The sequence below is a fragment of the Nerophis ophidion genome, linkage group LG08 (assembly GCF_033978795.1).
Source record: "Nerophis ophidion isolate RoL-2023_Sa linkage group LG08, RoL_Noph_v1.0, whole genome shotgun sequence".
Classification (NCBI taxonomy): Eukaryota; Metazoa; Chordata; class Actinopteri; order Syngnathiformes; family Syngnathidae; genus Nerophis; species Nerophis ophidion.
The window spans coordinates 62,944,554-62,968,297 of record NC_084618.1 but is presented as its reverse complement, the minus strand read 5'-3'; the positions used below and the strand labels follow the sequence as shown (position 1 = coordinate 62,968,297).

The 23,744-nt window shown below is 39.2% G+C and overlaps 1 protein-coding gene across 4 annotated transcripts in view; it reads left to right on the top strand.

Moving 5' to 3' along the window:
• Positions 1–23,744, top strand: part of ntn2 (netrin 2) — an 89,669-nt gene that overhangs the window by 20,266 nt on the left and 45,659 nt on the right. For 2 of the 4 annotated variants that reach the window (XM_061909319.1, XM_061909320.1), the window contains 2 exons: positions 14,191–14,289; positions 14,371–15,436. In XM_061909319.1, coding sequence (XP_061765303.1) covers positions 14,389–15,436 — 1,048 coding nt within the window. In that variant the 5' untranslated portion in view covers positions 14,191–14,289; positions 14,371–14,388. Of the gene's footprint in view, positions 1–14,190; positions 15,437–23,744 lie in introns of all 4 variants that reach the window. The other 2 variants (XM_061909318.1, XM_061909317.1) reach the window with 1 other exon arrangement.

Below are 23,744 nucleotides of genomic sequence, written 5' to 3'. Positions count from 1 at the left end.
GGAAATGTGAACATTTGTATTGATAAATCACAGTGTATGATATATATGTTCTTTCTCCTATTTTGTTAGGTAAACATGGCCTTCTCTGACATTGTTACTTTTTAACAGTGCGTAGTTTGCGTGCCGTCATGTGACTGCCAGGCTTAGTTTGATTGCCATGAGACAATTCCCTCTGGACGAAGTCTCTAAGAGAATGCATGTTTCTTTGCCAGAAGTAATTAATAGATTTTACGTAGATATACAATATATAAAGATAATATAAATCAACATAGCAATGGGAATGAAACTCAATTTAACAGAGTATAAGTAGTGTTTCATCTTCACAAAATTACTCGAAAAACAAATGTATGTTGCACTAAAACTACTCTTACAATTTATCCAAAATGTTACTTGAGTAAATATAGGACATTATTACCCATGTTTGGTTACGTGTAATTTTTGCCAAGTACAAAAACCAAGATGCAACTGTATTTGATTTGGGAAATATTTAGTATGTGTCCATTCACTAAATTAGTCCTATTTTTTAAAATAGTTCAGCTCTAAATAAGCCTCCTACAGCCCACGGAAACACCTTAATCTAATTCCCTTTTAAAAAATCGGATTTACACACCTGGATTATGTGATTGGAAACCAGACCTTTCGAGGGGTGTATGCAGTCGGAGAGGACCCTTCGTATCACGCATGCACTAGTCTCAACGCGCGAGATACCATTCAATGAAAATGTAGCAACAATTTTCATGAAGAGTAGACTGTTTATTTTCTTCATAAATTAAAGGAACACATCGTTTTATAGTGCAACAATGGTAGAAAAAAAGAAACTGATTTATTTAAGAAGGTAGCTAAGGAAATGTAATAACAAATAAGATTAAAGAATGAAACAGGTATATTGAATGCGAGTAATAAAGCATACACAAACCTCTTCACTCTGCATTTGTGCACTCCAAACTGATAACTCTGTATTCTGTACAACTGTCAAAATAGTCCAGATTATTGCAAACTTGATCTGGAACGGTATCGCCTGTGGCATGAACAATCTTTTCCTTCAGGGTTAGAGCCTCATGAATTAACCCCAAATCATTCAAAAGTTTTGTTCATATGATTCTTCGTCAGAAAATTCCTTCCAAAAAACTGTTTCGCCAGTCTGTCTTTGCTTCGGACCAGCATTCGCCCCGATTCTTGGTAGTAGCGTCATATTTGTAGCTCAATCCAAGAGCATTGCTTTATACTGTCTGCAATTTAACGTCAACATAGCCTCTAGAAACATATTATTTGTAATCTGTGCCAATGTTACAGCAGACATCACTTAAATCAAGTTGTAAGGATTCACAGATGGCTAGTGTAACGTCATAGATCAACCGGAAAAGGAATGCATTTGAATTAAATTAAATAAGTGCCCCCCTGTGTATGCGAGGCACATGGCTTGTGACCAATAGTCACATAACAAAAAGTGCATGTGCACTTTTACTTCACTCACATGTAGGTGTGAAAATACAAAAAAACGAATTATTTGAGATCAGACTAATTTAGTGGATGGAAACGTAGTGTCTGTTTTGAAGTTCTGACAAAGGGGATGGGGTTCCAAAGTTTTTGTACTGTAGTGTTTATCCAATACATCTTGCAGCAGCGACAGTGACATTGGAGGTGACAGTCTTATGAAAAAAGCTTGGGTAGTTGTGCAAAGCCACTAATAACCCCACCAGGGATTACTGTAAAGCAGCTTGGGGGGACAGCAGGGGTACCATTTGGGTCTCTGCTGGCAGTCATCTGAGAGAGTCAGACCCGCAAGACCCCTCTCCGCTCCCCGTCTGAGACAGAGAAGCTACCCGAGCAGCGTGATAGGCTCCCACTTGGGATACAAAGCAGCTCAGCTGTCCCACTCCTACCCTCACATCCCACCACCATCAAACCTCCTGCTCCAGCCATCCATACACCCAAGCCAAATAAAGCCTCCCAGCAACTTCTGTTTTCCTAATCTGTGAACTCTGACTGAGGCAGCCCACGCTTGAAAGAGAGACAACTCAACATGGGATGATCTCCCGGTGACAGGGAGAAGCTGAAAAAACGAATCCCGGAATGTCTCTGCTGAAACCACAAGACCACCCTGCCATCCTCCCATTCTTGTCCTTCCCGCTCCCCCGCTATTTTCTAATCTCATTTCTCTTCCCTCTTGCCCTCTATCATCTACCTTTGCTAAATGGCCTGTCATTGGATGATTAAAACCATTGACTGTGTTCCACTTGCCAAGAGGCCTGAGTGGTGGCAATATACAGCTTGGACATGGAAAGCCTAATTCTCTTATCATATTTTATCGCAGTCCTAATGGACAAAAGTGTTTTTTCCTTGCCATTAGTCCACAGACAAATGCTATAGCTTACATTATACAGTATAGAATATTTCCCAACACTCCAAGCAGCTTTTTATTTGAAGAAGTTTGCCTTAAAATGCAGTAGTTGGTGCCTGAGATGGTGACTAATTTAACTTGTTTTTGTCACTGTAGCAATATAACAATACTTGTCAGACAAAAAGTCCCAACAGAGCAGAAGAATGCATATGTAGCTGGGATGTTGAATCAGATTTTGTTAAACTGCATAGAGTAATTGTGCATGGGAAGAAGTAGAACCAAGAAAATGTTGGTACTGATACAGATATTTAGACTTTTGTCAACATTCCTGGCATTTTATTTAGCATCTCTGTAAATAATGCATCAATCTCAATTACATGTTTTATGACCAAAAAGCTGATCAATGACAGAACAAAGTGAAGTGTGAATTATATTTATATAGCTCTTTTTCTCTAGTGACTCAAAGCACTTTGCATAGTGAAAATTGCAACGCCCTGGAAAAATACATTCCAACTAGGTATGGGCAATATGGCCGAAAAACTATATCGCAATATGTATTGCAGCCACCTGCGATAACAATATATATTATAATATGTGGCATATGAATTATACTAGAACCATTACAAAGACTCTTCATTGGCCTGCAGTGACATTTTGCTTGATTGATTGATAGTACCATATAATGGTTTGGTTGTATTATTTTCTCCAAACTATTATTCATATACTTGCTAATTTACTGTTATTAGCTGGTTACTTTCAGAGGTAAGATCGTTAGCTGGTTACAGTTTTGTTCACTACTATATTTAGACAAGAACACAGGATGGTGACGTAACAATTTTAATTGAAAAAATATTTCCTTATTCCCTTTAAATATATAAAATATTTTGAAATAAAGTCATTAGTGCAAAATAGTTAAACATGAGCAAAAAGTACTGTTGGCTCTCATTTAAACCTTTTATTTTTGCCCTTGAAGTCGTTTAGTGTCCAGGACCATATTTCCTGAGTTTGCAAACAACAACAAAAACGTCCCAAAAATGACTGATGATAAAAAAAAAAAATATTGATCAAATCATTGTAGTCCCGACCATATACTGTCATTATACTTGGTATCGTTTGTCGATATTTGTATCTATGCACCCACCGGTGTTTACGTTCAAGAGCTCTATCTTAGCGGTTAGCATGTATAGTGGAACATGTTTAGCTATTCCTTGTCTTCCTACTTGTAAGAAACTTACTTTATTTGCTGTCATGGAGGCAAGGATTACATTGACATAGTTGTTCCATTGTTGCTGTCAAATTTCCGTGACAGCGAGAATGTGTCAACCTGCATTATCACGATATGACAATAGTATTAATGCTCTATCCTTTTATATAATTTACAATATATATCCTGTATATTGCAAATTCCAAACGAAAGGAAACTCTTGATATGTTTTTAAAAATTTCAGCCAATTTTTGGATATCCTCAAAAAAATTTGATTATTTATAATTCAAACCATTCCTTATTTTTTTTTCAGAAAATGCCAACAAAAAGAATATATATATATACATGTATATGTATATAATACATATGTATGTATGTATATAATACATATGTATGTATATATATGTATGTATATAATACATATGTATGTATGTATTTATATATATGTATGTATATAATACATATGTATGTATATATATATATATATATATATATATATATATATGTATGTATGTATGTATTTATATATGTATGTATATAATACATATGTATGTATGTATTTATATATATGTATGTATATATATGTATATAATACATATGTATGTATTTATTTATATATATGTATATATATATATATATATATATATATATATATATATATATATATATATATATATATATATATATGTATGTATGTATGTATGTATGTATTTATATATGTATGTATATAATACATATGTATGTATGTATTTATATATATGTATGTATATATATGTATATATGTGTGTGTGTGTGTGTATGTATGTGTATATAAATATATATATATATGTATACATATGTGTATATATATATGTATATGTATATATATAGATGTGTGTGTGTGTATATATATATATATAATATATATATATATGTATATATATATATATATATATATATATATATATATATATATATATATATATATATATATATATATACACACACATACAGTCAAGAAAATACGTTTTTGAACACCCAGCTATTTTGCAAGTTCTTCCACATAGAAATCATGGAGGGGTCTGAAATGTTTACAGTAGGTGCATGTATGAGAGATAACCTAAAAAAAAAATCCAGAAATCACAATCAATGATTTTTTAACAATTTATTCGTATGATACAGCTGAAAATAAGTATTTGAACACCTGTTTATCAGCTAGAATTCTGACCCTCAAAGACCTTTTAGTCTGCCTTTAAAAGGCCTCCTCCACTCCACTGTATTATCCTGAATCAGATGCACCTGTGTGAGGTCGTTAGCAGCCCAAAGACACCTGTCAGTAAAACAATCAGTAAGACCTAAACATTCAGCATGGCTAACAGCAAAGAGCTGTCCAAAGACACCAGAGATAAAATTGTACAACTCCACAAGGATGGAAAGGGCTCCGGAGAAATTGCCAAGCAGCTTGGTAAAAAAAGGTCCACTGTTGGAGCAATCATTAGAAAATTGAAGAAGCTAAACATGACTGTCAATCTCAATCGGAGTGGAGCCCCATGCAAGATATCACCTCGTAGAGTCTCAATGATGCTAAAAAAGGTGAGGAATCAGCCCAGGACTACACGGCAGGACTTGGTCAATGACCTGAAAAGAGCTGGGACCACTGTTTCCATGGTCACTGTTGGTAATACACTAAGACGTCATGGTTTGAAATCATGCATTGCACGGAAGGTTTCCCTGCTTAAGCCAGCACATGTTAAGGCCCGTCTTAAGTTTGCCAATGACCATTTGGACTGTCCAGAGGAGTCAATGGAGAAAGTTTTGTGGACAGATGAGACCAAAATGTATCTTTTTGGTCATAATTCCAGTATGCGTGTTTGGAGGAAGAAGAATGATGCGTATCATCCCAAGAACACCATCCCTACTGTGAAGCATGGAGGTGGTAGCATCATGCTTTGGGGTGTTTTTCTGCTCATGGGACATGGCATCTGTACTGTATTAAGGAGAGGATGACTGCAGCCATGTATTGTGAGATTTTGGCCAAAAACCTACTTCCTTCAGTCAGATCATTGAAGATGAGTCGTGGCTGGATCTTCCAACATGACAATGACCCAAAGCACACAGCCAGGAAAACCAAGAAGTGGCTTCGTAAGAACCATATCAAGGCTCTGGAGTAGCCTAGCCAGTCTCTAGACCTAAATCCAATTGAAAATATTTGGGTGGAGCTGAAAGTCTGTGTTACTCAGCGACAGCCCAGAAACGTGACTGTTCCAGACAAGATCTGTGTGGAGGAGTGGGCCAAAATCCCTCCTGCAGTCCTTGCAAACCTGGTGAAGAACTACGGGAAATGTTTGACCTCTGTAATTGCAGACAAAGCCTACTCTACCAAATATTAATGTTGGTGTTCAAATACTTATTTTCAGCTTTATAACACAAATAAATTGTTAGAAGATCATTGATTGTGATTTCTGGATTTTTCTTTTTAGGTTATTTCTTATACAGTGGACATGCACCTACCGTGAACATTTCAGACCCCTCCATGATTTCTAAGTGGGAGAACTTGCAAAATAGCAGGGTGTTCAAATACTTATTTTCTTCACTGTATATATATATACATATTCACTGTGTATATATATATATATATATATTCACTGTATATATATATATATATATATATATATATATATATATATATATATATATATATATATATATATATCACACGTGTGTGTGTGTATGTATAACCTGTGTGTAATATTTTCCTGCAGTGGTGTCAGCTTTAGACCACATCTAATGAAACATAATGTGTGCCCACCCACTCCCAAAGGGAAATACCAATACTGAGTGCTAAAAATGATATTCCTCAGACGGATGGTAAGTCCAAAGACATGCACCTGGGGATAGGTTGATTGGCAACACTAAATTGGCCCTAGTGTGTGAATGTGAGTGTGAATGTTGTCTGTCTATCTGTGTTGGCCCTGCGATGAGGTGGTGACTTGTCCAGGGTGTACCCCGCCTTCCGCCCGATTGTAGCTGAGATAGGCGCCAACGCCCCCCGCGACCCCAAAAAGGGAATAAGCGATAGAAAAGGGATGGAGAAAATGGATGGATGGTAAGTCTTTGAAATATCAGCCAGCGAGACTACAATAGCAACACCCTGACAATAATAAAGATCTTAAAAGATTACGCAAAACTTGTGGCTAATGGTCCTGATGATATGTAGCGACTGCAAGTCCTTGGGATTTAAAGTAAAAAGAGGGATTGCTTTATCAATGTTCCCAGTCTGTTTAAGCACCCACTGCAAGAATCTCCTGGCAGGCCCAGCAGCAGGGATGGAAAAGGCCATATTTAGTCATTCCAAGCACAGACACAGAACGTTGCAGTTGTCCACCTTTATATTTCCCTGCTCAGTGTCTCACTCTCTCTTGCTGATATTGTTATGCACTTGTCCCCTTCCTTCTTCGTCTCCCTTAATTTTAAACATATTTCCTTCCAGTTTAATCTGATCTTGATCAACTTCCTCCTCTACCTCCTGTGTTATCGTTCCATCTCTGCAACCTTCCAACCACTTTTTCTCACTTTGCCTTCTTCTCTTTTCTTGGACGAACTTGCTGCTTTTGGAAGCTGGGCCTGAATGCTAATGAATTACTAATTCCATCAGTTCTCCCTTAGTGTCCACCTCACTTTTAAAATAGTAGCCAGTCTTTTTGATGGAGTGCCTTGGCTGATCAACTCCTCCCACTTTGGCTTCCTCACACTCAGACACATGCCATTGATCAATGTTCCATCCGTCTTGGCAAGAGTCACTCCTAATCTTTTATTAGCAGACTCTGTCCCTGAAATTCATTTTTAATACAAGAATTGCAATAGCAAGAGATTTTCTTCTTTGAGTCATGCTTGCATGACATTTTTGGCAAGACTTTTCAAGTTTCAAAATGAAATAAAAAGACATTAAAAAAATGTGTATAACACCAGGTAAATATATTATTGATCCCGAATGAGTTGTGTTAATCCGTTGGAAGACATGGTCACATACATGTCATAAGGATATCTTCAAAATCTTATAATAAATGACTTATGGATAATTACTTTCAAATATGTTTTGGTTCGTGGCAATTCAACTAATGTTGCTCAAATTTCATAGTTAGCTCTTAAAGATGTAGGTATGAGTACCGAATTAGGGACTTTTATAGGCACCGACCAAATTCCGTTGGTATCATCGGGTATCAATTCACGTAGAGTCAAACTGTTCCATATTTCAATACCTTTGTTGCATGTCACATTATGTCCGGTGCAAACACTTGGCAAGTTACAAAGCACTAATTAAGTACTCAGACTCATTTGGACTATTTCTGGAAATGTTGCAATGTCCCATGCCAACAAAGTAAGCATGCCTTAAAGAAAATACTCAAACGTACAGTAAGGCTAGCTTGATGCTAATTTATATTAGATTTTACTTAGAAATGCTACTAATTAGCATTAGCAATTTTACATGGCTAATTCAACATCTCAGAATTTGGAAATTGTGAGATGTAATGATGTAATAATGAAAACTACCGGTGAGATGCACATTACTGTAATTAGTACAATACTTACAGTACAAACACTTTTTAGGATGCAACAAACAACTATATTTATCTTAATGGAAAATACTACTCCCTGACTTGGCAACACACCACATAGTCTGTGCCAGGGGTGTCAAACAAATTTTAGCTCACGGGCTGCGTGGAGGAAAATCAATTACCACGCAGGCCGGACTGGTAAACTCATGGCATAATAAAACTAATTAAGAAAAATAGAACAAACACATTCTGAAAATGTACAAATTACAAATAATCCTCTTGGCGAAACACGTGAAGTTTGTTGAAAATTCTGAGGAACGAATCAGTGCGGTTTCAAAAACACCATGGAAAACACAATTACTGTACACGATAGACTTTGTCTCAGCCTTTTTACATAGCCATTAAACTTAATACCCTTCCTGTTTATCATTCTCATGTTGGCAGTTCACCATTAAAGACATTATTGGAAACGCTATCAAGTGTTTGCTCAAAATTGGTGACATCCGTAACTGCCACAACACATGAATTTATCAACATTCATATATTACAATTATAATATAAACAAAACAATTATCATATTGACACCATAATAGCCAAATAAAAGGTAGCATGATTAAAAACTTAACCAATGGTAGATTTAAGCATAAAATAAAATAGGACAAACAACAAATTTAAAAACACATTTTTACAATGGAGTTCAGAGTGGACATCGCTCTGTCAACAAATTGCGAGCGCTGCATGGAACTCTAACTACAAAGATGCATCTTACCATGTCATAATTTTATCTGTTGAGGGGATAATTTACAATTAAAGAAGGTATTGTGCGCCGCTACAGCATTAGTCTGCAGCCAGCCACAACAGGAGCAGCTGATTTCTCCAATCCGTAGGGCGCTTAATGTCAGCTGACACGTCATCTTCAAACAATGGGATGTGTGATACACTGGTATTGCTATTGCGACATCCAGTAGACACATTTAGGACCACAGTTTCTTTCATAAAAACATTGCAGCAAATTTTTTACTTCGATCCAGCCCGCGGACTGTACATTTGACACCACTGGTCTATACACTACTACTATCTAATGTCTTGGACTTGCAACCACATGCAAGGTCTGCTATGTAATTTTTGCAAATGATACTCCGAAGTGTAAGAAAATGATAGCACAGTTATTATCAGCTCACTGCTAAAACTTAAATAAAAAAAAATATTTTAGATTTTAGAAATTATATTAATGCATGAACACACAGATACCAAAGAGTACCGATTTCGAGTCCCAGTTACTGGGAATACCGTATCGATTCAAATGTGGAAAGGTACCCATCCCTATGAAGGTGTGAATCCAAAGAGTGTACACTAATGCTTTTTAATAATAAAATAATAATTTTATAATGCATATGTTCCTTTGGACTGTACTTAAATGTAAAATATATTTATATTATTCATATATAATAAATATTATATTTATAATATATGATATAAATTATATTATTTATAATTATTATTGTCTATTGTGAGCGAACTGTGGTGCTGAATTTCCCCCAGGGATCAATAAAGTACTTTCTATTCTATTTTATTCTATTCTGTTCTATTCTATTCTATAAACATCCGACCCAAAAGGACACCATTTCGGGCAGGATGTTTGTCTCCCAAAACTTGGGTGACAAACATTTTTGCATTCTTGAATTGAAGTGAATTTTATTTATATAGCGCTTTTGTGACTCAAAGTTCTTTGTAAGTTAAGTTAAAGTACCAATGATTGTCACACACATACTAGATGTGGAGAAATTATTCTCTGCATTTGACCCATCATCCTTGATCACACCCTGGGAGGTGAGGGGAGCAGTGGGCAGCAGCGGTGCCGCGCCCGGGAATCATTTATGGTGATTTAACCCCTAATTCCAACCCTTAATGCTGAGTGCCAAGCAGGGAGGTAATGGGTACCATTTTTATAGTCTTTGGTATGACTCACGACCTAACGATCTCAGGGCGGACAGTCTAACCACTAGGCCACTGAGTAGGTCGTATATAGTGAAACCCGTTATCTAAGTTACATTTAAACCAGTGTGGGTGGCACTGGTAGGAGCTGGGTAAAGTATCTTGCCCAAGGACACAATGGCACTGAATCAGATGGCAGAAGCAGGGATCAAACCTGGAACCCTCAAGTTGCTGGCACGGCCGCTCAACCAACCCAGCCATGCCGCCCCAAAAAACACTACTAGAGAGATGATCTTGGACTAGCTTTTTTGCAGAATGTCCTTAAAAACAGCAGAGTGCCCCTTTTAACTCTGACAAAATAAATGGAACACAATCAAATGTCCACTGTCGATGATGCTGGTTCTCCAAAATATTAATACTAAAGAAGGAAAAAAGTTTCTCCCCTCAGTCCTTAACTTTTTGGAAATGTGGCCCCCAATACAATTTAGTTTAATATCCTTGTGTACACTCCAAAGTTGCGTGAGAAACTTCAAGTTAATCAGACCCATTGGGTTAAAAACCATTTGGTGTGTCTGTCAGAAAATAAATGTTCACCTTTCTATGTTCCCTACATACACATATCATGTTGTAACGTACTAAACATTAAAGTTCAGCTTTAACACAGCAATTGTGTTCACTTTTCTAGACATTTTTTTTCAGCCCACACTTTATTTTAACACCCACTTAAAATAGTTGGATTGCAGATGAATGCTCCCATTTGCTATCCACTAGTTTTTAAAGGGTTTTCCCAGCTATGGCCATGAGATGAAGTAAACTTTTGTCTCTCTGACCGCCCTTAAATCCATCTGTCTGCCTTCCGTGCTTGACTGAAGTGGATACAGAGGCCACCTTTTGTTCTTCCGAGATGAAGAGGGATGCTGTTGTGCAGGGGAGAGCGAGTGAGTGCAGGAGGAGGTGGCTGTGATTCATTGTAATATAATAAATACCACACAAAGAGGGATGTGGTTCCCTTCTCAAACCCCCTTCAGCTGTCAATTCTCCAATGGAGGCACCTCTAGATTTGACACCCAGGAAAGGAAAAAGGGGATTAGGGAAGGAAAAGCCGCAGGCCATATTCATCTCCTTCGCCCTGTACCACCCCCCCATTACCCCAATAGCTTTCTCACCCTGCACCCCTTCAAGCGTTCTTTGGGACCAAAAGGCCCCTTGTCTAGTTGTGGGTATAGAAATTATGTCACCCAGGTACCAATCAAGGAGACTCAAATAGTTATCACTTGTGGTGTATTTCATGCTTCATTGGATGAACATAATGGCGCTTTCTCCATATGCTGTCTTGTAATTGTGTCTTTATAACTAAAAACTGGTGCTTGCTGTTTAGCAAACATGTCTGTTTCGCTTCTTAAACAGAGAGGGTCACATTAGGGATTATGGGCCGCCATGCACCTTAAACACAACCACAAAGCAGTAACATCAGAGGTCTTTGCAATTGAACATATCTTGTTGGTTAGCTAGATACTTATTTGGGTATTTTGCGGGATTCAATTCAATTTACATTCAAATTTAACTCGAGCTGTCAAAAAATAATGACTAAATACCAAATACCCCAAAAAATTGCATTAATCATGTACAGTACAGGCCAAAAGTTTGGACACACCTTCTCATTTCAATGTGTATTCTTTATTTTCATGACTATTTACATTGTATATTCTCACTGAAGGCATCAAAAAATATGAACGAACACGTGGAGTTATGTACTTACAAAAAAAGGTGAAATAACTGAAAACATGTTTTATATTCTATCCATCCATTTTCTACCGTTTATCCCTTTTGGGTTCGTGGGGGGTGCTGGAGCCTATCTCAGCTGCATTTGGGCGGATGGCGGGTACACCCTGGACAAGTCTAGTTTCTTCAAAATAGCCATCCTTTGCTCTGATTACTGCTTTGCACACTCTTGGAATTCTCTCGATGAGCTTCAAGAGGTAGTAACCTGAAATGGTTTTCACTTCAAAGGTGTCATAGTTTTGATGCTTTCAGTGACAATCTACGATGGAAATAGTCATGAAAAAAAAAAAAAATAAGCACATTGAAATGAGAAGGTGTGTCCAAACTTTTTGCCTGTACTGTATATTCGCAGATTATTCACACAGTTCTTCTGAATAATTTTCTGTTACACCCCCACAGGAAAAAAACAGCATTTTGGGCCTTCCCACACTGCCAACCACGACTATAAATAGTATGATTTGTCTCCAAAATTTTTATACGTCCACCTCTGCATAACATTGTAACATTAAATTAACATTAAAGAACCAAAACATTAAAGAAAATAAACTTGCAACAAATAACAACTTGTCCACATTGTTTTTTAGACTGTAAGAGAAAATATTTAAAGTGCATGAATTGATTGAAGTTTTGAATAAATGCAATTTTAACAATTTTTTTACGGGTGTGAGCCATTTGTAACTGAAAAAAAAAAATTAATAAACTCAAATGAATATTCATGAATTCAAATTGATCAGCAAAATTAACTCAGTAGCACAATATACACAAAAATATAACCTACAAAGAAAAATGGGTGCAAAAATTTCTGCTGATTTTTTTTTTTTTTTTTTTTAGAATTAAAAAAAAGGTCAGGATTAATGGCTACAGTGCGCACGTTTTGCAGTGTATGACTTTTTAAAGTTTTAAACCATGACACTGCAGGATGCTAATAAAACATGTTCCTCGGGGTCAGACGCGCTATCCTGGCATCGCATCCCCGCCCCCTACAGTTGGTTACCTTAAAGGCGACACGAGCTGTTGCAGCATGGTCAGTAATCAGGTCAATGCAGCGCAAAAAAAGAGTTAGGCAAATTTCACTTAAAAATAAACCTAGATAGGAGTTGTAAAACTTTTACCAAGTTTTTAGCAAATAACTGTAAACAAAAAGAAAAACATGTTCACACTGCAAAAAGTCAGTGTTGAAAAACAAGAAAAAAAATACAAAAATGAGGAGTGTTTCACTTGAACTAAGCTAAATTATCTGCCAATAGAACAAGAAAATTTGGCTTGTCAAGACTTTCCAAAACAATTAAAATTAGCTAACTTCAATGAACCCAAAAATACCTTAAAGTAAGTATATTCTCACGAATAATAAGTGCATTTTTGTTGGTACAAAAAGAGACCTTTTTGCTCAATATGTTGAAAAATATTCTTAAATTAAGTACATGCTAGTGTCATTATTTTGACATAATGATATGCGCTCCGCATCATGATTTTTTTTTCATGCATGAAGTAAGAAATTACTACTTTAAAAAAGTATTTCTATACTTGTGAGTGTTGATGACACAGCTCTGCAACAGTTGATATTCTAATTTCAAGTATGTTGTAGCGGTAGAAAATAGATGGATGGATGGATGGATAGTTCATAAAATCTCAGCTACAAGCTGTAATAGCTTACTGAGATAATTTAGGACCAAAACCCTTAAAACAAGTAAAACACTCTAACATAAAATCTGCTTTGTGAGAAGAGTTATCTTATTAGACAGAAAATAAGCAAATATCACCCTTATTTGAGATATTTAATCTTACTTAGATTTCAGTTTTTGCAGTGTATATAATTTTGACAATAAATTGCATTCGTGTTGGAATCTTTGTGTTCAAATATGGAAATATTTTTTTAATTTAAATCATGGAAGCAAATAATAACTTGTGATGAATCATAATTAATCCAAATTCAAAAGTGTGATTCATCTGAAATAAAAAAATATATATATTTGACAGCACTACGTTAAATCCATTGTGTTTTGGTGCAAATCAAGGAATGTATAGTGACTTTCAATTGGTTTGAAGCCTCCACACACGCAGCAATAAGCTGTTTTGGAATCATTCCTCCACAATTACAACTTAAAAATAGAATGGGCGGGGGAACTGATTTAATTATGTATTTTTCATGCTGAAGTTAGTTCTAACATATTCACTTTATTTAGTTCTACAGTTTTGGGAGAACATGTTTTGTTCTGAAGGTAGAATGTTTAAGTGTGTGAATACCTACATGGACTGACCCTTTGACACTTTTTAGTAAATCAGGCATGTTAAGGATTTTTAGGCCTTGGTGAAGGTCCCCTTCTTGTTCTATCCTTGTAAGGTAAAGATATGAGTTTGACACTGACCTCTGTGTTTGTGTCTGTCTCTTGCAGGAAGGGCCTGATGTGAAGGGTCACCGAGCTCAGACACTTGTCTTCCTCTGAGCAGTAATTAAGCACATCTAAGGGAGATTTTAGTGAGCCGTTGGACAGGTCTGCGCTCATTCGCTGTCTCGCTTTTAATAGCATCACTTCTCTGATAAGACTCTGAGACATCTACTTATTCATACACAGGCAGGCTTTAAGAGCAGAATGAGGGAACCCTGGAGGTACCTGCTGTGCTTGTGCCTCCTGGCCTGCTCAGCCTCCTCACACAGCGCGAACAATCCCTTTGCGGGGCAACAGACCCCTGTGGACCCTTGCTACGACGATGCCGGTGCAGCCCGCCGCTGTATCCCAGAGTTCATCAACGCCGCATTTGGAAAAGAGGTGGCAGTGTCCAGCATGTGCGGCCGCCCACCGTCCCGCTCTTGTAGTGTGGTGGAGCGTGGCGACGACCGGCCGTCCGTGCGCACGTGCCAGATCTGCGACGCCGTCGACCCCCGCCGGTCCCATCCGGCTTTCTACCTCACAGATCTCAACTCGGCTCACAACCTGACTTGCTGGCAGTCGGAGAACCTCAACACGTCACCGTACAATGTGACTCTGACTCTTTCTCTTGGTAAAAAGTTTGAGATCACCTATGTAAGTTTACAGTTCTGCTCGCCAAGACCTGAATCACTGGCCATCTACAAGAGCATGGACTATGGCAAGACCTGGACGCCCTACCAATTCTACTCGTCACAGTGTCGACGCGTGTACAATCGACCCAACAAAGCAAGCATTACAAAGCAGAATGAACAGGAAGCGCTGTGCACTGATGGCCACACAGACCTCTACCCCCTCTCTGGAGGACTCATAGCTTTCAGCACCTTGGATGGACGACCGTCTGGCAAGGACTTTGACAACAGCCCGGTCCTTCAGGACTGGGTGACCGTCACTGATATCCGCGTGGTCTTCAGCCGGCCCCAACAGTCGCGGGAGCTGGCGGCCGGAAGCAACAGTGGAGGAGGAAGGGACAACGACCCCATGGCGATGACATTAACGCTGCCGACGTATTTCTACGCGGTGGGTGACTTCCAGGTGGGCGGAAGGTGCAAGTGCAACGGCCATGGGTCACGGTGCCTGAATGACAAGGAGGGCAAGCTGGTGTGCGACTGCAAGCACAACACAGAAGGACCGGAATGCGACCGCTGTAAGCCCTTCCATTACGACCGGCCATGGCAGAGGGCGAGCGCCCGCGAGGCCAATGAGTGTTTACGTAAGTAGTCTCCCTATTTGCAACTATTTAATCTTCTAACTCAAAACAATAAGCCAGCAATAGTTGCCTCTTAACAAAGTCCATCCATCCATCAATCCATTTCTACCGCTTGTCCTCTTGGGGTGGCTGTAGCCTATCCCACCTCATCGTAGGGCCAACACATTCACACTCACATTTACACACTAGGGCCAATTTAGTGTTGCCAATCAGCCTATCCCCAGGTGCATGTTTTTGAATGTGTGAGGAAGCCCGAGTCTCTGGAGAGAATCCACACAGTCACGGGGAAAACATGAAAACTCCACACAGAAAGACCCTGTGTCAGGGGATCAAAGCCAGGACCTTCTTATTTTGAGGCACAAGTACTAACCCCTGACCACCGTGCTGCCTCAACAAAGTCTGACTACCTTATTTTTCAGACTTTAAGGTGCACTTAAATCAATAGTGTGCTGAAATGTACTTATTAATTCTGGCTTTACCAACCTCAAACCAATTTTGTTTGGTACATGGTATAATGATAAGTCTAACCAGTAGATGGCAGTCAAAAATAGGTACAGTATATGTGTGGACTGTAGGTTAAGGCCTGTTCAATTAATGAGGATAGCCAGTGCCCATAAGCCAGCAACACCAAAACTTTGCTGTTTCATTGAAAACATAAAACATTACACACAGCACTCAAAAATCTGTCAACATTTTTTAGTACGCTACGAAGCCGCACCGCTTGATGGAATGCAGTGTATTACGGCTAGCATAGTCAGACGTACTGTCCTTCAACATATTGGTATTATTGTAGTGTGTCTATAAGTACCTCAAAAGGGCACCTATTAAGACACCTATTATATTCCGTTTTGTGTCTCAATATTATGCAAACCAACTTGTCTTAACTGTTGGTACCTGCTGATGTGTATTTGGGATCTGCATACCGGTAAGTCTCGAAAATGCTTGTGTGTTCGCCATTGTAGTCCAGCGCCGTAGTCGATAAGCTCCGTCTTTTTTCTATCTTCTTGTTGTGGGGCATTCAACTTCCGCTGTTGTCATTTGTAATTTAAAGTAGCGTCCAGTTCCAACATATATATCTATATTGTCTTGCTATGGAAGTGCTAAATACTACCTTTACAACAAAGATGACAGGCAGAAGAAGTTGTCGAAGTGGAGCCACGTAAATAAGAAAGCGCACAAAACGGCGCATCCTGAAGAGATGGTCAGAAAGCGGCTAGAAGATGGTATGAAAAACATAATCTATGCAACATTTTGACCAAAGAACCACCATTACATTTTATGTAGACCATGAGAAAGTGTTTTGAATGTAGACAAAAAATCATAATATGATCCCTTTTAATGCGCCTTATAACGTGGTGCCCCTTTTGTATGAAAATAGACCTCAATGGACCCGCTCATAGGCAGTTCGCCTTATACACGTAATCTGTTGTACGCAATGGTTCGAAACATACGCTTTTCTGAAACAAATATCACCTTCAAGGGTGGTCTCAGCTTGATTTGCAGAATGGTTCACTTGTGTTATGTAAATAAGAAGTGATTGAAGATCCTGTTTCACATCACTCTAGGAAACTGGTTCCTCCTTTAAATCACACTTTGGCCCTCGAGCACCAGGACTTGTAACAACTAGAATGTGCCCCTGTTTATAGTACGGACTGCAATAATGTGTTTTGAAAAGCATGGTTGCTTACATAAACATTTTAATATTTGGTTTCTGGAAGAATTAAAGTCACAGGTGATCAACTTCCCGTTTTCAGGATATGTATATGTTAAATGCATAAAAGTGAAATATATAGATCATGACCTGCAACTGCTTTAAATTCAAAATGACCAATTTGTCTGACAAAAAAACAACAGAATCCATCACTTGTGTAGGTTTTCCATAAAGTTTGTGGATTAAGTGCGCCTCTTCAGGGACATGCTCATGTTTTCTGGAAATGTCTAAACTGGTCAGCTCGTTGGCACAGGACTACAACTACAGTATGTCATCCAAGTCTGCAATTGAGCACCGTTCACCCCCAGACATGCTTTGGAACCGTGCCATGTTGCATGTAATTCTTATTTATGTGGCATTTGCAGTTAATGTATATCCCTTTCGCGGTTACATGTGAGCTTTTTCTCTTTCAAGATGGAAGTTTCATATTAGACTTGTACACCCGGTTTTAATATAAACAGACATCTTTTGAAACTGAATTCTGGTCAATTTTGCCTGTCGTAAAAATATGGAAGCACAGTAAAGTAACACCATATTAGCCAGTTTTGTCCCCATTTTCACCTTGCTTGGGTAATGAAGTAGAATTAGAGCCAAGAAGGAGTTTAAAACCGTGTATATTTTTCTAACATGTTGTAATTGCCCCGTGAGCTGGCCTGAGATCATATTTAGCAATGCCGCATCTGTTTAAGGTCAACCGGGAATGACAGAGCAAAACCAGCTTAGCCAAAATAAATCTAGCTTGTATTTATGCCAGCACTAACTTACCCCCGGATGCCCCCGCCCGCCACACATACCCCGCCTCTTACTCAGCACACGTGCGTCTATCCCCTTCTGCCACGATATCCTGTCAACCCCTCAGCGCTTTCTGCACCGTGCCTTTGCATACGCCCGTTTTTAAAAGTCCCATAGTGCTTTTCGAAATGCTACACCCTCTTCCTATAGGTCTCTTCTCTACAGGATGTATATGTCACCTCTATCCAGGAGTTTCTAGACATGTTTGCGCGGTGCAACTCTGATGACCTAATCCTAGTGTTGATACGGGCCCATTAAAGCTCATTGCGCATTGCACGCTATACCTGATCATCCATGCAAGAAAGTCAGCCCCAGATGTCTCCTTTGGGTTTTTTTTCTTCCAAATTGTCCTCAAAGTTAAAAAAAAAAATAAAAAATACCTAGTCATCTTTATGGTATGTCATCCATAAAGCGCCCCGGGCCCCATGTTGATTTCTTTGCGTATTGTTTTTCCTGCTGAACAAATGGCTGCAGTACGATGCCTGTAATATGCCACCGTGTCAGCAAAGTGTTTAGACAGGACAAGTGTGTTAAAAGGTGGCAAGTTACAGAGCTGGGACTTCCCTTAGGTGTCACCGGAGCCAATCTGGGCCCTGAGGGTGTTTTTAGTAGACGGCGAAGGTCTAAAGGGGGCAGGGCGTGGGGTCGTGATCCTTTTGGAGGGTGGTGACATGGGTTAAGCTGACGCTGAGGAGACGACATAGGATGTCAGGGAATGTGAGCAAGGCAGATGTGGAGATAAATGTAGAGTTACAATACAATCACATTTAAAACCAATGGTGACGTAGTCTGGTTTGGCATATGTAACAGCAGTTATCAGTGTCCCCAAAACACCTGAGTAGGATTTTTTAAAAACAACATTGTTGAGTTACTTTGAAACCCTGTATCTCCTGTCCTCAAGCAAATTCAAATTATGATATTGTCATTTCTTGCACGTGATAACGATAGTATTGCGATACAGCCAGTGTGCGATACGGTGGCAGCTGCTTGTGTTTCAAGTCGGAGTACCTCCTTTTCAGGTACTCTTTGAACACAAATACAATCTGCGATGACAGATACAAAATATAAAGATGCTATAAATCAGGGGTGTCAAACGTATGGCCCGCTGGCCGGATCAGGCCCGTGAACAGGTTTTATCCGGGCCGCGGGAGGAGTTTGCTAAGTATGAAAATGAGCCAAAATTTTTGAATTAAAAAAAACTGCTGTTTTTTAAATGTGCCCACGAGATTTCGTAATAGCAATTATTTTTGTTTATTTGTAGATTATGCTACATATGTAAGAAAAAAATAAACCACGTTAGTGTACAAGTCGAGGAAAATGAGCAAACCACATAAATAACGTCCAGTAATTTGGTTTTGTTATTTTTTATTCATCTTGATAGATTGAAAATTAACACCAATGTGCTGACTGATGAAAATTATCACATTATTTATTCAGAAGGTATAAATAACGACAAATAAAGGTAGTATGCTATTAACCGCAACATGTAAGTGTAAAAAAAACAACATTATGATTTGTAGATTTTCAGAATGTGCTTGTTTTATTTTTAAACAAAAAAAAAAACAATCTGAACTTGTCTTTATTTTTGAATTATCGTGCCGTGATTTTACCAGTCCGGCCCACTTGGGGGTAGATTTTTCTCCATGTGGCCCCCGATCTAAAATAAGTTTGACACCTCTGCTATAGATATTTCAAAGAAAATGTGAAAATGTCAGAGGATTGTAAAATTGTTTATATCAACCAGGAACATTGGAAAAAAACTTGAAAAATGCTCTGGCAGTGGTTTTTATTTCAAGATTACTGATGTTTTAATTTTGGTGTCAATCAAAGAGGGATCCAGCCTCAGATCATCCAATCAACATGTGGTATCTCAGCATCCAAGACAGTGGAGGCCATGCCGAATTTCCATTCACTTCCAGAGATACTGAGCATCTTGTGGGTGGAACAAATCAGAGCATTTATCAAGTGGCTGTCCATGTTTGCTGCAGTGGAACAACCCACTGTATGCTCCTCCAATGTTGTCAATGGACGCTCGGCTTCAACACTCTTTAAGGCATTGTGATGCTACCAAAATGGATGAGATGAAATTATAAGTAGCTGATTCTCGACAAAAGGTGAACACATTCAAGCACATATTTTAGTCAATGAAATGTAAACACAAAAGTATATATTTGTCCACTTGTTTTATTTTGACATTTTAGGGCAAGCTGAGCATCCATTGCAGTCTTAGAGCAATCACCACTACTGTGATGATACAATATACACAAACAACACAGTAGCCAATATTCATCAATATTGTTGATATATTTAAAATAAAAACTAAGGATGTATTTATTTTTTCAAGCCAATACCAGCATTGATAACTTTTACTGCTTTTGATCCAAAAAGACTGACAAAATTGAAGTGTACTTCAGTTTGTTCACTCATGTAAGTAAGAAAGGCTCAAACAAATGTGAATTTGACAAACTGTACATGTAAATGTCCTAAAAAAAATAGGACATCTCAACCACGGTAGGGCAATTATCACCCTCCCATAAATCGGTAATGAGGCTTACTGTATGTCCTTATTTCCATCTATCAGTCTATGTATGCAGGAGTGTCACAATTATGTCGTATCTTGTTGACAAACAAACATACATCCAACGAATTTATGTGGTGCAAACGGTAGTTTGCTGGCGTCGGCGGGCGGGGAGGTTCTTCGGCGATGAATAGCGTTGGTCATCTAGCGCCATCATTAATATGATGTAATCGCAGATCGATTTTTCCCTAGGGCTGTTTCTAGCTGGCTTTTTTTTACATTTCGTATGCAGCTGCTTTGGGAACAGCCCCAGGCCTTTTTTTTGCGGCTGGCTTTGGGCAACTTCTTTGGCGGCGAAGGTGACGTCATGGGCTTTCTGGGTACCTAGTAAGGTTTGATGTGTTGGCGGTGGTGTTTCCTACCTTGCAGAGTGTTTTGCAGGGCATTTATAGTGAGTGGGTGGTTCATGGGATATCTTCTTCTAAGGAATTAAGTCTTGCACGCAAAATGCTGCTCCTTTACACAGTGAGCTGCAGGGAAAATTAGGACATCCTACAAAGAGTTCTTGATTTCTTCACCCTAACCCACCTACAGCACAGTCAAGGTAATCTTGCCTCATAGGAGCGTTTTTTTTTAGGGGGGTTATCTGTTGTTGGATTTTGGGTCGCTGTGGCTCAGAGCGTCGACGTCCGTGCCAGCAACTTGAGGGTTCCATGTTCCAGGTATCCAGCCTCCGCCATCATAATCAGTCATTGTGTCCTTGGGCACTACACTTTATTCACCTTGCTCCTGATGTGTCGTGGTTAGCGCCTTACATGGCAGCTACTGCCATCAGTGTCTGAATGCATGTGTGAATGGGTGAATATAATGTATAATATAAAGCGCTTTAGGTATTGTTTCTGGGCAGCACGATGAAACGGGGGTTAGTGCATGTGCCTCACAATACGAAGGTCCTGAGTTGTCCTGGCTTCAATCCCGGGCTTGGGATCTTTCTATGTGGAGTTTGCATGTTCTCCGCGTGACTGCGTGGGTTCCCTCCGGGTACTCTGGCTTCCTCTCACCTCCAAAGACATGCAACTGGGGATAGGTTGACTGGCAACACTAAATCGGCCCTAGTGTGTGAATACGAGTGTGAATTTTTTCTTTCTATCTGTGTTGGTCCTGTGATGAGGTGGCGACTTGTCCAGAGTGTACCCGCCTTCCGCCCGAATGCGGCTGGGATAGGCTCCAGAGACCCCGAACGGGACGAGCGGTAGAAAAATGATGGATGGATGGTATCATTTCAGGTATGGTAAAGCGCTATATAAATGCAAAACAATTACCCTTTACCATTTATCAGTGTGTAGTTATAATTCCTAATATGGAGACAATAACCTCCTGAAAAGGGATGGTCCTCACGTTGAATGTTCTAAACACCTACTGCCATGCGATTGTTGCTGAACTATGCTATCCAGAGATGTTGCGCCATTCAACTTCTCAGAGACGAGATTGAATCAATAGCGCCTATGTTGGTTGAAGACAAGTAGGACGCACCAATTGCAAACACTACTAATTAATTAGAAATTTGACAAATGGCGATTATTAGATGGAATTCTTGGATCATACTCCAACATCTACGGTAGTTGTCGCTGCCCCTTAATGAGAATAACATATCTTCCAATGCATCTGCTGCCTCCATCCTAAAGACACTGACTAAAGGTCATAGAGGTTAGTTTGTTGTTATTGATGAAGACGTGATGGAAAAAAAATGATTTATACACACAGTGCAGCAAAGCAGAATGAGGAAACCGATGAATTAGTTCTGTTTAGTTGCTGCATGTGATTGAGTATTGTTATTTTTGCTGGCACAGTCTACAGTGGAATGTAAATTCTGTTTGTTGACTCTCAAATTAAGTCTGCTAAAAGAGACTATATGAGATGAGAGGCCTCTTTTGGAGTCATGTGCCACGAGTCCACGATGATTTATGGTGGTGTTAAGGCCTCGGCGGCAAATTATTCTCCAGTCCTTCCTCTCCCCCATTTGGACCAGCTCAGGGATGCTACAGGGCCCGAGCCAGACGCCATCCATCGCTAATGGGGCAGCTCAGCCTGATCCCGCTGCGTTACACTGCTATGTATTCATAGCACTAACTCTGCAGGTCATTTAAAGGCTGCTGCTATTCATTTGGGTTTACGTTTCAATTTTGCAGGTGAGCTGAGGTTGGCATCACGTTCCAGTGGAGGGGTGTGCCAGCGATTATTTCATTGCAGTGCATTTAAATTGCTGGCTTGGTGACTGATACACTAGTCTGTTTTTTGCAGTTTCCTTTTAAATCGTGTCCATCGGCACGCACTGCACATTTGTCCATGCCATCACATGAGAGAAACTCCCTAGATTTGTAATACTTCTAAAAGAGTAATTACCTTTTCTGGAATAAAAGCTGTTAGATCATGTCCATCAATAATTGAAAATAATTAATTTTACTGACGATGCATAGGGAAATTAAGATTCAGTGTTTTTGGAAACTATTGGTGGGAATTAAGGGGACATTGATAGATGGGTTCCGTAGGGTGAGTAGTGTGATCCAACAGAGGTGGCGTGTGTGTGTGTGTGTGTGTGTGTGTGTGTGTGTGTGTGTGTGTGTGTGTGTGTGTGTGTGTGTGTGTGTGTGTGTGTGTGTGTGCGCGCAAGGAAGAGACCAGCCAACAGGAACAGCTCTCAGATGTGTGCACTGCTTTGGACACCCCAAGGACTTTAGCCATTTCTCTCTTCCCCTCTAAAAAGAGGCAGATGGTTATTTGATGCTGATTAGAATTTCAAAATAGGCCGCCATCCCTCTTATTTTTTCCACTCTACCATGTACCAACAGAGGGCAAGCTGAGGTCAGGCTGTGTTCCACTTGTAGCGCACATTTTGAGGAATGACTTAATTTTACAAATCGCGCCACAGAAAAACGTGAGAAGTGAAGACCAGATTGTTTAAAAGGAATGTACAATTTTGGAAGTGTTGTCGCCTGAGGGCAACATGCTGTGAATGACAATGAGATACCAAATTTAGAAAGGGAAGCACTGCCCCATATGTGTCATTATCCTACTTTCGCTAATCGCCCTTTTCAGCTTGAGGCTACCGGGAGCTCGTCACACCAACTACTTAAAGGCCCAAACTTGAACTAGCAGTTCAATGAAAAGAAACTACTTGTACTCTTGAATAATTACATAGCCGTGGAATTGTGTTGTAAAATCAGCAGTACTGTGGAATTATACCTCTTGGGAGGCTTTGGGATGTTTGTGTCTCTATTTTTTCTCTTTTT